The sequence below is a fragment of the Pipistrellus kuhlii genome, unplaced genomic scaffold (genome assembly GCF_014108245.1).
Source record: "Pipistrellus kuhlii isolate mPipKuh1 unplaced genomic scaffold, mPipKuh1.p scaffold_m20_p_6, whole genome shotgun sequence".
Classification (NCBI taxonomy): domain Eukaryota; kingdom Metazoa; phylum Chordata; class Mammalia; order Chiroptera; family Vespertilionidae; genus Pipistrellus; species Pipistrellus kuhlii.
The window spans coordinates 56,329,440-56,344,455 of record NW_023425562.1 but is presented as its reverse complement, the minus strand read 5'-3'; the positions used below and the strand labels follow the sequence as shown (position 1 = coordinate 56,344,455).

Below are 15,016 nucleotides of genomic sequence, written 5' to 3'. Positions count from 1 at the left end.
AGCCCTTCCTGCCCGAGCTGCTCTCACCTGCCCGCCCCCTTTCTGGGATGTCATTCCCTGCCCCCTGGCTGGCTCCTAGACAATCCTCAGTTTCAGCTCAAAAATGTCACCTTCCCGGGAATCCTTCTTCTACCTCCTAGAATAACAACCCCCAGCATTTTCGATCTCTGTCTTCTTTGGGTTTCCCTTAGGCCTGTGGTCGGCAAACTGCGGCTCGAGAGCCACATGTGGCTCTTTGGCCCCTTGAGTGTGGCTCTTCCACAAAACATCATGGCCTTCCCGAAATCGGTTTGGCTCAGTGGATAGAGCGTCGGTCTGCAGACTAAAGGGTCTAAAGTAGGGGTGTCAAACTCAATCAGAGAAGGGGCCAAAATCTAAAATCCAGCCTAAATCGCGGGCCGAATGGTTTACTGAACAGTCATAAACTGTCATTGTGATGGAAACGCAGCGGAGTGCAGTGATGACAGCGCGGTGCGGGCCACATTGCAAGGCCTGGCGGGACGGATTTGGCCCGAGGGCCTTGTGTTTGACACATGTGGTCTAAAGGGTCCCAGGTTCTATTCTAGTCAAGGTCATGTGCATTGGTTTCGGGCACGTCCCTGGTGAGGGGTGTGCAGGAGGCAGCTGGTCGTTGTTTCTCTCTCATTGATGTTTCTAGCTCTCTATCCCTCTCCCTTCCTCTCTGCGAAAAATCAATAATATATATATATATTTTTTTTAAATCGCAGCTTAAGTGAGTCTATTTTGAAGAAATGGCATTAGAAGAAGTTTAAAAATTTTGGCTCTCCAAAGAAATTCCAATTGTTGTGCTGTTGATATTTGGCTCTGTGGACTAATGAGTTTGCCGACCACTGCCTTAGGTCCTTGGGCCCCAGTTGGGATTATACATTTGCTTGCTTCCTTGTTATCATCTGTGTGTGTGACCCCCGGGGCAGGAACCACACACGGTGCATAGTAAGTCTGCAGGGCCAGAGGGCACGGCGCCTCCGCCAGGCTGAGTGCTAGATGTGCCCTGCCCTCAGTCCTCAGCGTGCAGACAGGTGCTCTCTCCGCAGCTGGGCAGCCGTTCATCACGCTGGCCGGCCCGGCAGAGAGGATGGCCCCCGGGCACTCGGTGCCGTTCAACTGCACCGCCGGCAGCTTCAGCTCCCCAGACTTCCGCGTCACCTGGATGAAGGACCGGGATGAGCATCCAGCCTCGGCGCAGCGCCTGGTGACCGCTGACAAAGGCAATTACTCCGTCAGCAGCAAGGTGTGGGTGACCCTGGTGCGCCAGGATGTCTCCTCGGAGATCACCTGTACGGTCACCCACAGGGACCTGGCCGCGCCCCTGCACAGCACCCTGAACCTCTCCCAGGTGCTCCGAGGTGAGTGGGCAGGAGGAAGGGGACATCGCCTTCCCTGGCCACCGTCTCCCACCCGAAGCCCTCGTTCATGCTGGGAAGCGGGAGCTCCTCGTGGCCACGGCTCGGGCCATGTAGCCATTAAAGGCGCAGGTCCCAGCGGCTGGCCATCTGGGATGACCCTCTGTACCACTTCACAGCTCGTGTGGCCCCTTAACCTCCGTGGGCCTCAATTTCCTCCTAGAATGGAAATAACATGAAGACCTACCTCATAGGTTTCATGGGAGGATCAAATGACTGATTCCTCATAAAGCACCTAGAATATGGCCTTATAAATAGTGCCCGGCACACAGTAGGTTGTTTGCGCATGTCTATGATTATTATCGGGCTCAACTTTCCATTCCAAACATCTATTTGTTCTACTGACGTCATGGCTGCTACTAATCTTAAGTATTGATTATTCATTCCACAGAGGAATATTGACCATGGGCCAGGCACTGGTCCGGGTGCTGAGGATAGAGCGGTGAATAAAATTAAGTCCCTCTCCTCGCGGGCATTACATTTGGGTGCACCTTACAACTATATTTCATGATTTGAAACATGAGAAACACAGAATGTAAGATCCCAGGCACCCATGTACCCTTAGCCCATGTTTAATGACCATTAAGATTTGGCCCCATTTGCCTTGCACTGAGCAGACAGGGGAAAACCATTTTTTTTTAAGTAACTGACGAAAGAGTGAGAGAATCTGTGGCTGATTCCCAGGAAAGAGGAACACGCAGGTGTGATTTGAACAGACGATTCTCTCTGTTCCTCTGCCAGTGGTTCCCGCCGTGAAGATCACTGCCCAGCCCTCCGAGGCGCACACCGCCCATCACCAGAGGGTGAACCTCACTTGCCACGTGAGCCACTTCTATCCCTCGCACCTGCGCCTCACCTGGATGGAGAACCGGCACACGGTGCACACCGAGCCGTCCCCCCCGGTCACCAGGAACTCCGACGGGACCTACTCCCTGGAGCACACGTGGCAGGCGGAGGCCAAGCCCAACGGGAGCGAGTTCGCGTGCTGGGTGGTCCAGGACGAGCAGCCCCCGGTCCAGGCCAACCTCACCCTGCGGGCTCCGGGCCACCGGCAGAGGAAAAGTGCGTGTGCCGCCGCCCAGGCCCCTGGGCAGCGTGGTGGGCGGGTCAGGACTGGCCTCGGAGGAAGGAAGGAAGGACGCCCTGGGCTGGTGATAAAACTCTCAGGCACTCGCCGCTGGAGTCCTCCCTCCCTTCCTCCCACACAGCCAGGTCGTGGGAGGCAGGAGTGGGACTTCCCCTCCCCAGCCCCACGGCCTCTGCAGGCGGAAAGTTCCCTGCTGTAGCTCTGCACTGCGGACAAGGCAGAGATTTCACTGTGGGCACCAACTGGGGGGCGGCTTTTAATCAAGACTGGCTCGGCTGGGAGTTTCTGGACCTCAGTTTTAATGAGATTAGACAGTGGCTGCAGGTGCGAAATTCTCATTCTCTCTAGTGCTCAGTTCGCTTTTTTCTTTCTCCTTTCTCTGCCTTTACCTCCTCCCCCTTCTCATTTTCTTCCTCCTCCCACCTCCCCTCCTCCTCTACTTCCCCTAATCCTCCTCCTCTCCCTTCCCCCTCCCATCCTAACCCTTTCTCCGCCTTATTGAGCTCATCCTTAGCGGCCTCAGATGGCTTTGTCCACAAAGGGGCGCTGCCGGCCAGCAGTTCAGACACAGAGCAGGGCGTTGCTTTTCGGGACCAGACGGAGATAAAGATGGATGGGCGGAGGGATTGGGCCACGAGGAGGGGAAGGGAGGATTATGATTGGCCAGGTCTGGGCCAGCCGAGTGTGGACTGACAGCTCTGCAGAACCACAGCGGGTGGAGAAGGACAGGCAGGTCCCTCCTGGAAGTGTGGGCGTCTGCGCCTGCGTGCATCTATTAGAGCCCAGTAGCTGCCGAGAGAGCCTGGACCAGGTGCGGGGCGGCGACCCTGAGCATCTTGACAGCAGGGGCTCGGAGCCTGCCCGCCACCCCTCCCTGATAGGCTTTGCCTCTACCTGCCTGCTGGAAGGATTCTCAGGGGGGGACGATCCCGCCACCATTCATTTGCTATACGCCCCTGTGTTTCTTATCCAACAGAAATGAGAAAGATGTCCACCCAGGGGGATATGCAGATTTGAATGCCAAACTCCAAAATGGTCCTTTCCCATCAGAAGCAAATAACATTATTTCTGTATTGGCTCACTTCTTTGTGGACCGAGTCCTTGCCTCCGGATACCTTTCTCCTTTGCCTGCGGGCAATGTGTCTAGCCCACAGCTGCCAGGTGAACCCCCTGATTGCACCCCTTTGATTCAGCTGCTGGAAGCGCCCTGTGGTCTGAGAGGAGGAGAAGGGCAACTTCCTCTCCTGGCACTGGGTGCCGCACCTTTGCAGGCACGCCTCCCACTCTGGCCCTCCCTCCGCACTCACCCTCCTGCACTGCCCGCTGCGCCTGTTCCTCTGGCACCTGCAGAGCGCTCCCCGTGCACCAGGGGTCCTCGCTCGCCTGGGACCTGGGACGTAAGACAGCTGGGAAAGGCAGAGGACGGGACAGGATGGACCAAGTCCCAGGGCTCTCAGAGCTTTCATCAGGAGGCAGGCAGGGCTGTCTCTTCACAAACGCAATGTGCCTTTCCTGTGTTTTTTTCTCCCATCCTGCCTGAAAACACAAATCCTAGTTATTTCACACCTCTTCCCAAATCTACCTTCGATACTCTGTTTCTGGTATTTATTTCTTCCTGACTGCTCACATCTGCCCACATGCCCAATTGCCTCATAAACTTTGGGGCCTCCTGTTAACCCATGACGGGGGTTATCTGTTTCCACCTCTCCCCCACCGGGAGAATTTCAGCCCTGGAGCAAACACTGGCTCCTGGGTGTGGAGGTGGTGAGTGTGGTGGGAGTCCATCTGCCTCAGGCAAAGCGCTGCCCCTACTCAGCTCAGTCTCCTTGTCTTTGTTTTTTATTATTGATTTTTAGAGAGAGTGGGAGGGAGGGAGGAGGGAGGAGGAAGAGAGAAAGAGAGATATGAGAGAGAGAGAGAGAGAGAGAGAGAGAGAGAGAGATGTGAGAGAGACACTTCAATGGGTTGCCTCCCACATTCACTCTGACTGGGGCTGAGGATGTGCTCTTGACCAGGAATGGAACCTGCGACCCGTCTGTGCACAGGCCGACGCTCTAACCACTGAGCACAGTGGCCAGGGCTCAGTCTCCTCATTTTTGTAACAACTGTTGTGCCTGCTGAAGATTTGTTCCCTGACCCCTGCTTGACCACAGGGCACACAGTAGGTGCTCTATGATGCCAGTTTTGCAATCTCCATGGTGCCCAGTCCAGAGCAGGGCTAAAAAATAAAATGTTAAACTTATGGTGAGTATATGATGCTAGCCCACTTTAGGGAGTGATTAATATGGGCCACCTATTCCACACTTGATTTACGCATTAATTCTGAAAAATAGGAACCACCACATGTTGCAGAGGAGGAAACTGAGGCTTAGAGCTGAGCGCTCAGGTTCGCCTGGGGGAGGGCCTGGGAGTGCAAACGTGGGTTGAGCGTGACATGTAGCCTGTGCCCCTAGCCCCTCTCTGTGCCACTCGCTTTCACATGACCTGGCCTTGAGCAGCGAGGCGTTCCTCCTTCCCAGGCACTGAGGGCAGAGCCTGGCGGTGGTCATGGGTACAGACCCTGCAGGCAGACTGCTGGGCTAAGAACCTCCGCTCTGCCCGCGCCTAGCTGTGGGCCCTGGGCCAGTTACCTAGCCTGTCTAGAAGTCAGTTTCCTCATCTGTGAAATGGGGAGGGTCTTAGCTCCCACCTCCTATGGGTTTGGGGAGAACTTGATGAGGCAGGCAGAACCCATCCGCAGGGTCATATGACATGGGTGTGGCTGTGAGATGTGGGTGGCAGGCAGCCTTCTTACACCCTGCTGGCGCTCCCTGGAGTTTCGCCATCTGGCTTCTGGTATCAGCTTCAGAAATCAATTCTTTTATTTTATTGATTTTTTACAGAGAGGAAGAGGAGAGGGATAGAGAGTTAGAAACATCAATGAGAGAGAATCATCGATCAGCTGCCTCTTGCACACCCCCCACTGGGGATGTGTCCGCAACCAATATATAATACATGCCCTTGACCGGAATCGAACCTGGGACCTTTCAGTCCGCAGGCCGATGCTCTATCCACTGAGCCAAATGGGTTTTGGCTCAATTCTTTTTAGAATGTAACCTTCAACCCTCTGGACAAGGAGCTAATGAGACATCTGGGTAGATGTGCTGAGGATTTGTTCTCACTGGCATTTGGGCGCCTCTGTGCCCTCTCACAGTGGGGGTGTCTCCTTGCAGGCGGGAGCAGCTACTCTTACACCCTGCAAGGCCCCCTTCAGCGGTCGGAGCCGGGCACAAGCATCCAGTTGAAGTACACATCCTCTGGGTTCCACACACAGCACGTCACAGTGGCCTGGCTGAAGAACAACCACACGCTGCCGAACGCCCAGACCAGCGTCCACCTCAGCAGAGACACCTACAACGTGAGCAGCAGTGTGCAAATCCCCCTGCAGGCTGGGGACGTGCACTCCCAAGTCTTCTGCCTCGTCATGCACAAGTCGAAATTGGCTTTCCAGAAAGTCATCAACCTGGACCAATACCTCCGTGGTAAGCAGCTTGTTTTGTTTCTCATTGTCCAGCCAGGCTGGTTGGGGTGTGGATGTCTCTGAGCCCCCGTTTCCTCATCTGAAAGCGGCCCATCCCTCCCTTGCTTGTGGCAAAGATTCAACCCAATGATCCCTGCGGAGCACATGCCTTGTTCATATTAATCATGCAGAAATGGCCGCTGTTACTTTTTCTTATAATTACCATTCGCAGCATCTCTCAGAACTCAGTTTTCTCATTGGTAAAACGGAGTCAAAATCCTCCCAGGAAAAAATCATAAATTTAATTTTATTATTATTTCTATGAAGAGAAGGTAAAGGGCTTTGAAACATATAAATTGAAGAAGCTAATGATGTCTTCTGATCACTGCCCATTACTTTGTGCTCAGGCAGGGTCGTGTGGCACAGGTGTGGCTGTGAGCTGTAGTTGGCAGGCGGCCTTCTCATTGCTGGGCTCCCTCGGGTTTCTTCATCAGGCTTAGGGGCCTAATTTTTCATCTGATATTTTTGGTCGGTTTTCCTGGCTTGAATCAATTCTTGACCGGTGTGTAAATTGAGTGAGGTCGTAGTATATCATGCCTGGAGGAAGTCTTAGTGATCGCCCATCCTTTTTTTTGTTTGTTTGTTTAATATATTCTATTGATTTTTTACAGAGTGGAAGGCAGAAAGATAGAGAGTTAGAAACATCAATTAGAGAGAAACATCGATCAGTTGCCTCCTACACACTCCTTACTGGGGATGTGCCTGAAACCAAGGTACATGCCCTTGACCGGAATCAAACCCGGGACTCTCAGTCCACAGACTGATGCTCTATCCACTGAGCCAAACTGGTTTTGTCATGATTGCCCATTCTTTTCTTTTTTTTCTTTTTCTTTTTTTAATATATTTTTATTGATTTTTTTACAGAGAGGAAGGGAGAGGGATAGAAAGTCAGAAACATCGATGAGAGAGAAACATCAATCAGCTGCCTCTTGCACACCCCCTATTGGGGATGTGCCCGCAACGAAGGTACATGCCCTTGACCGGAATCGAACCTGGGACCCTTTAGTCCACAGGCTGACGCTCTATCCACTGAGCCAAACCGGTTTCAGCATGATTGCCCATTCTTAATGACAACTCTAAAGCTTTAGAGAAGGCCAGTGAGTGGTCCAAGGGAGACAGCAGTGAAATTAATTCCTCACATATCTATAAGACTTTGAAGTGTACAACATATTTTCCTCTTTGTTTTGTGTGCTCTCATCATGGAAGTAAGCACATCACTTTCTATCACTATTGGCAGTAATGTCTCAGATGAGCACAGCACATGGTCGGAAAACACAGCCATGTGGGTGACTTATTTAACATGCATAGCTGCCTGCTGCTGTTCATCCCCTTGGTGGTTTACAGAAGGAAGTGGAGGTCCAAAGCTGGGAAGCCTTCCTGAGTTTGTGGAGCTGGCGAGGGAGGGGCCTTGGACGTGAACTCTGGCTTGACTCTGCTGCTCAGGAGCTGTGGGATCTCCTGCTAGTTACCCACATTCTCCCAGCTTCAGTGCCTTGGCCTGTAACATAGGGACCAGATTATCTGAGTATTTATTATATGCACTGAGTGGCAAATTATTATGATCTCTGAATGCATAATAATCTGGCCACTCAGTGTATATCCTATATAATAAAAGACTAGTATGCAAATTGTCCCCCTTAACCAGGAGTTCTACCAGCAGGCAGGACAGCCAACCACCCATGTCCCCGCCCCCTGGCCAGGCTAGCCAGACCCACCCATGCACGAATTCATGCACCAGGCCTCTAATATTATATAGTATTATGAGTGGCCATATTATTATGCATTCAGAGATCATAATAATCCGGCCACTCAGTGTAGTTCTCTGCAGTTAGGACAATTGTGCAGAGAAGCAAAAATCATAGAAAATGCAGTTTTCACAGATGAATTGATTACTTACAAAACCAGGCCCCACTCAAGAGCCCTTCTTGCTCAACAGGGCCTGCATCTCAGGTTGGGTTTCCTGTCACAGAAATGTGTTTGTGGGTGTCTTTATCTGGGTTCTCTTGAAAGCAGAACCTGCAACCAGGAGTTGGGTGCAAGTAGAATAAGAGAAAGAGATAGGGAGGGTGGGATACATAAGAGAAAGGGGGGATATTAAACTGGGTGTCCCAGTGAATGACTGAAGCTCACGCCACTGGGGACTCTAAGGAATGCATGAGCTGGGTGCCATTTCATGGATATACAGGAATCTTGAGGCAGAGAATCAGGAAGACATTTGAGTGTGAGATGGGAAATGGCACCACCCAGCCCCACCGCCAAGCACTGAGACAGTCAGTTAGCGAAGGCCTATGGGAGCCCAGTAACCCTCTGCTCCAGGAGGTGGGTCTTGCCTTGATTGAAGTGTGGCAAACATCAGACCATACTGTGCACACAGAATCCACACCCATTGCAAAGGGAAATCAGAGATCTGGCAAAAGTTACTTCAGAACATTGACTCAAATGATGGGGAACCTCTGAGATCATGGGCAATGCCTCTAAGTGGTTAAAGATGGGGAAAGAAAAATCTATCGTTCTAACAATTCTATGGACACTTCAAAAGAGAACACTTTGATTAAAAAGAGGCCACTGTGAAAATTGATAGCACCCTCGAATAATTTTTCAAAATTTCCTCTTAATGATTGTGCTGTAAAATGTGAAATTTAAAATGATGAATTAGTTGAGACTGAAGTATATGGTTCTGGGAAAAAATTATGCCAACTTCCTTACACTCCCAAGAGTTGTCCCTTCTAAGAGTTTGGTGCAGAGTTTTGAAAATATCCCATACTTAATTTAAAACGTAAGTTAACAAAATTATTTTTATTATTGAAATTTTTTTCAAGGTGTAGTTTCAACCAATTCCTTTGTAGCAGTTTCTATGAAAGCAGACCCTGAACCTATTTTGCATAGGTTCCTTCTGAGCTGCTTTTTATTTTGTTTTTCCTGACACCAAGTAGCTTTCTGTGTTTATCTCATTGTGTTTTGTGAGTATTAAATGAGATAACACATACACACGGCCTCTGTGCTTGGGTCTCTATCCTCCCCATACTGCCATGGACACTGGAGAGCCAGGGAACTTGCTGGTGGCTGGAATGGGCCATCTGAGCATCTCCATCTTTTTGTTGGATCTTGCCACCACGTAGAGCCATGACACTTGCTTGGTGGTACCTTAGCCTGGACTGTTCTCCGTAGATAGCATCCTAGTTACCAGCCCTTCATCATCCTGGGTTTCTCTTTCTCAGGGTCCTGCTCTCTGCTTGGTATGAATTCCTGCTTGTGTGCTGAAGGGGAAAGACGGAGTATAGACATGACCTTTAGGGAATGTTCTACCCATTGATAGCATTTAATAGGTCTGGGCTGTTCTACCCATTGATAGCATTTAATAGGTCTGGGTGGGTTGAATATGGAGAAAGCATATTTCGGGGTCAGATGCCCTTAGTTCCTTCAAGTTGCACAACACAAGGAGTTACTTTCTTACTCTAGACCCAGAATTAAGGTTTGTCTTCACTGGCCTTGTGAGAGCTGATCTACCTTAGACAAAACTTACAATTTAAGATTCTTGAAAACAAAGGGGAAGTGACTTACACAAGGTCTGGCAATTGGCTATGGTGTCAGTGTAGAGGCCAGAATCTGGATCTCCCATCCTTTGATGTAGTGTTAGAACTATACTATGTTGTGTGTTCATATGAATCGTCTCAAAATATTTCATGTTTTATCGTATTTAAAAAATTTTCTCATTATGAGTACATTCTATTGCACAGCTGAAAATCTGGTTGAAAAAAGTCTAGAAGTCATTAGATCGAAATTTCAGAAGCCAGGAATCTTAAATGCTACAGCCTTAAAGTTTGGGTGTCAGAATAGCATACTAGTAAAGCATACTGTCTCTGACAGCCCCAGCTACTCGTGGCCTTGTGCAAGTTGTGGCAGGCATGTCACTTAACCTCTCCAAACCCATGTTCCCTCCCAAGTGAAACCTTAGTATCTTGAGTCATAAAGATTTAGAGTGTATGAATCTTTCAATCTTAGCATTACCAAGTTATAGATTAGTCAACTGGTTCATAGATTCTAAAATGGAATTCAAACCTCATTGTATCATCTTTAATGACCAGAATGGAAAAGAGAGGAATGATTAGAATGGCTTTCATCTTTTCCATTCATTCTTCCATGCATCCATCCATCTATCCAAGCATGCATTCCCTCATGCATTCACACTCTTATTCATTCATCATGCATTTCCTTATGCATCTGTGGACCCATATATACACCCTCCTCTGCAACAGGCCCTGGGAAGATGACCCATCCCCAAGGAGCTCTCGGCTCCTGATGTAGACTTCCTAGAGTAATTGTCTGCTTTCTCTGGCCTGTGTCAGTTTCCCCTGCAGTGACAGTGTCCCAGGCTTCCCTGTCCTCGGACTTGGTGTCAATTACTTGCCACGTGCAGAGATTCTATCCACAAACTTTACATCTCACCTGGCTGGAGAACTGCGATACATTCAAGGGAGCTGAGCTACCCACCCCCAAGAAGAATGCTGATGGGACTTATAGCACGGAAAGCTTGCAATGGGTGAATGCATCAACACAAGGATCTGAGAGGGTATTCACCTGTAAGGTACAGCATGAGGCACAGCCTCCCATCTGGGCCAACCTCATACTGTCACCAGTAGCCCACGGGACATACAAACCCATGGAAAGCCCAGGTAAGCTCACCTCATTTCCTAGGAGCAGCTCAGTCACCTCCCTCTCTTTAGTGGATCCCAAAAGGCATAGGGAGGGGGCGTAATGGTTAAAGTCTTGCCCAACTTAAGAGTCTGTGATGACTTGATAACCAAATTGGTTCCTGGCCTGCCTCTTACTTTAGATGTGGCCATTATGAAAGGTTCTTTCATTTCTGAGGAGAGAACAGTCTCCCAGCTCAACCTCCTTGGAAATTCCCAAGAGAGCTCAGCTTAGGATGCTCGCTAGTTATTCTGAGATGGTCTTTAGCAATGATCTCTTGTTAAAATAGTGTCTTTGGGTTATATGAAGAGACTTGTCCACCAACCTTACTCCATGAAGCCCATGATGTCTGCTCTAATGACAGAGCAGGCTCTTTCACTATATTCTTGTTCGGGTACTTAACCTCTCTGTGCTTCCGTTTACTCATCTGTAGATGAGTCTAATGTAGTGTAGATGGGTCACTGGAAGGCTCTTAACTAATAGAGTCCTTATGAGGACTAAGTGAATTAATATATGCAAACTCTGTGTATATGTCTACAATAAATGTCAGCTACTTATTACTACTTGAATTTCAACAAAATTATTTTAAAGGTTAGTTTACAGTAATTATAGCTTTGTAAACTCAGGGGACTGAGTCAATTATTCTCTCAGAGCCCCCAGGTAACTCATCTATAAATGGTACTAATGATGCTAATCTCCTGAGATTATATAAAAGTTCAATTTGAATGACCACAGGCCTGGAGGACTCCCAGCTTTAGACTTCTAGAGGTTTTTACCTCTGGACATTGACACTTTAGCTGACTGTGTGACAGATGTTCAAAATCAGTATTTGTTGACTTGCATTCAAGGTGAGGCTAAAAGATCAAGATCATCACTTATTTCCAAGAGGAAGCTGAGTGTAGAGAAAGGAACATGGGCTTGAAACCAGATAAGAATTGGGTGCCATTCGTGGTTCTGAAACTCCCTGGCAGCATGACATCAGAGGAGGTGTTTAAACTCGCAGAGCCCCAGTTGATGTCTCCTTCTACCCGTTTGGTATTTAGGTCCAGAGACACCTGCCCTTATCTTTGTGGCTTTCCTCCTGGGCTTTAAGGTGCTGCTGGTGATGAGTTTCACCGTCACCTACATCCACAGGTGGTGGAACCTATGACAGGTAACTTGGGGGCAGGCCTCAGTCATGAGGGTGGGAGGTCAGAGCCATTGTCAGGGGCTGGCAAGTGGCGTCCAGGGCACACCCGCTAAGTCACATGGTCCCCACAAGGTGATCCAGCCTCAAGAAAAATTTGTGAACACTTATTTTCTCCAAACGTCTCTTGGAATTCTAAGAGCTTTTAACTCTCATGCATTTTGTAGTGCCCTGGAGTTTGAAGGAATTCAAATTAAGTTCCTTGGGGCCCCAGAGAGTACAAGTGGGACAAAGGCCAAAGTTTTGAGACCCAAACTTCAAAGAGTCCCTCCCCCATAAACTACTATATATTTTGGTTTTTATATATCTTTGGGATGAATAAGAAAATATTGGCAAAATCAACTAGTAGAACTTTGCAGGAGCTGACTAGTGGCAGGAAATGGGAGAGAGTTCAGATCTCAGAAAGAAGTGTTGGGGCTGTAGTTTTTAAGGGCTTCATTTCTGATCTACATCATGAACCCAGGCCAACCAGAATGCCTGTCACTTAGCTCAATAAATGTTTATGGAATGAATGAATGAATGAATGAATGCTTTCCCTACAGCTCATCCCTGCTCTGTGATACATTGCCTCCTGCCTTCACCAAAGGGCTCAAGGACCTGCAAGAAGGAAGAAGCTGCAGGACCTGCCCCTTCCCCAAGACCCCTGCTCCTCACTCTGCCAGCCCCAGCTGCACCAGGAGCTTCCTCCACACACCCTCTTGATGTTGTTTCTCTCTGATAATAAAGCTGAGTCCAGGATGGGCTTTGGTCATGGAGACTCAGGAATGCCTGGACCTCGATGCATCGAGCTTCACACTGGCCCTGCCTCCACCCAAACCAGAACCGAGAACAAGAAGAGACCAAGTTTCACCTCCCCTGATCATAAACAACTCAATATTCGGAGCAGATTTCACTTTTACCCAGAGCTTCTGCCAGTATACTTTTATTTTAGCAAACAAATTTTGAAATCGCCAAGTTGAATAAGCATTTTACTATTTTGAAATTATTAAGAATATTAACGGTATCCATGGACCTACCATCTCTCTTTGCCAATCATTCACATATTGCCATTATGTTCTCTGTTCCTTTGGAAAACACTATCCTAAATTGTGCGTTAATCATTTTTTAGCATGATTTTATACTTTTACAACATATATGTAAGTCCTTAAGCGATATTTAATATTTCTTTGCATGTTTTAAATTTTATGCAACGGCTATCATACTGTACACAACATTCTGGAACTTTATTTGTATGCTTCACACAATTTTGTGTGTTTTAATAATGTTGACATATGTATCTCCACTTTATTAATTTTCCACGCTCTACACTTTTCTATTATAAGATATGCTGCAATTTACAGATTCTTCTCAAGATGGTAGTAAAGCTCTATCTAGGGATTTGCTAGTCCACCTGTGCAGCCAACATTCTATCTTAGCTTCCCTGGCACATGTGCAGAGCCTTCTGGTCCCTCTTGTTTGGGCCACGAGCAGCAGTGTTGTTATCATTTGGGAGCTTTTGGTTTATAAAGAAAAGTTTTCTGTGTTTGATCGAGTTTTGCTCTTTGCGTGTCCGCCTTTGACCTAGCCATGTTTTTCTGGTGTGCATGTGTGTGTGAATTAGAAGTGGTAAGTCTTTCGTTCAGTTGCATTTGATGCCAAACATTATTAGTTTCAGGTGTACATTATAGTGGTTAGACATTAATATAATTTACAAAATGATCCCTCCAATAATAGAGTTCACACCTGGCTCCATTCATAGCTATTACAGTGCTATTGACTGTGTTCTATTCCCTAAGCTGTATTTTATACATCCCCGGGACTATTTTGTAACTACCAATTTGTACTTCTTAATCCCTTCACCCTTTTCACTCAGCCCCCTGACCCTGTCCCATTTGGGCACCATCAGTTTGTTCTTTTTCTTCCACAAAGGTTATTCACCCAGCACTCAAGGACTGGCGCTGCCACCTTTGCCGTAGATCCAGTTTCCATAACTATGTGGTTTTCTTTGTGAGGTTTCTGTTGTGTTGAGCTGCTTGTCTGTCTCTCTGTCAGAACAATCCTGTCTTACTTAGGGAAGCTTTATAATAATTTTGGACCTCTTTTGGGAAAATATTTCTACCTTTTCTTGTCAGGTTATTGTTGACCCAAATGCATTTTAGAATGACTTTGTCAAGTTTCACCAAAAAGTCCTTTTAGAAACATTATATATTTGTATTGGATTTATATAGTATCGATATTAATTCAGACAAACTGATGTTAACGGGAAAAAAAAACACATTGAAACCTGTAAAGAATTTTTGTGAGTTTATTTGAGCCAAATTGTAGACATGTGCTGGGGAAGCAGAACCTCAATGGATTGAGATAAATGCTCCGAAGAATGGCGGATTACATTTCTATATTTATACATTGCAATCAAAGGAAAGGGACGTAGGTGAGTTACATGAAATTCATTGGTGATAGATTAGGGAGGTGGGACAGAGCGAAGCGGGGAAACCTCTGGGATAGGGTAAAAGGTGAAATGATGGACATGAGCTTCTTTTACAGGGATGGACACAGGATACTTTAACATAATTAACAGCTGACAATTAACTTGATAACAAAAACAATGAGGGAATGTCTTGAGACCATTTCTTGTGCCCTGAGGGGTCTGGGTAAAAAGGAAGTTACATGCCGAAACCGGTTTGGCTCAGTGGTAGAGCATAGGTCTGCAGACTTAAAGTTCCAGGCTCGATTCCCGTCAAGAGCATGTACGTTGGTTGCGGGCACATCCCTGGTGGGGGTTGTGCAGGAGGTGGCTGGTCGATGTTTCTCTCTCATCGACATTTCTGGCTCTCTATCTCTCTCCCTTCCTCTCTGTAAAAAATCAATACAAAATATTTATTTAAAAAAAAGGAAGTTACAAGTTACCCAGACAGCTCACAGATAAGTTATCTTAGAGGCCAGAAGGCAGATGGGCTCAGTAAAGAAGATCTTAAGTTGATCTTTGTCAGGTGAAATATCCGGGACACTATAACCTGTTTATAGTTAGATATTTAATTTTCAAACCTTAAAATCTTTTTTTAAATATATTTTTTATTGATTTTATACAG

At 47.5% G+C, this 15,016-nt stretch overlaps 1 protein-coding gene across 1 annotated transcript; it reads left to right on the top strand.

The window, feature by feature from the left end:
• The first annotated feature begins 1,048 nt into the window (after positions 1 to 1,048).
• On the top strand, positions 1,049 to 12,137 carry LOC118708428 (signal-regulatory protein beta-1-like). The gene is made up of 5 exons (XM_036419832.2): positions 1,049 to 1,367; positions 2,166 to 2,486; positions 5,724 to 6,032; positions 10,417 to 10,743; positions 11,806 to 12,137. Exons 1-5 carry the CDS (start codon positions 1,097 to 1,099, stop codon positions 11,910 to 11,912), a joined length of 1,335 nt encoding a protein of 444 aa, XP_036275725.2. The 5' UTR covers positions 1,049 to 1,096; the 3' UTR covers positions 11,913 to 12,137.
• The last annotated feature ends 2,879 nt before the right edge of the window (positions 12,138 to 15,016 follow it).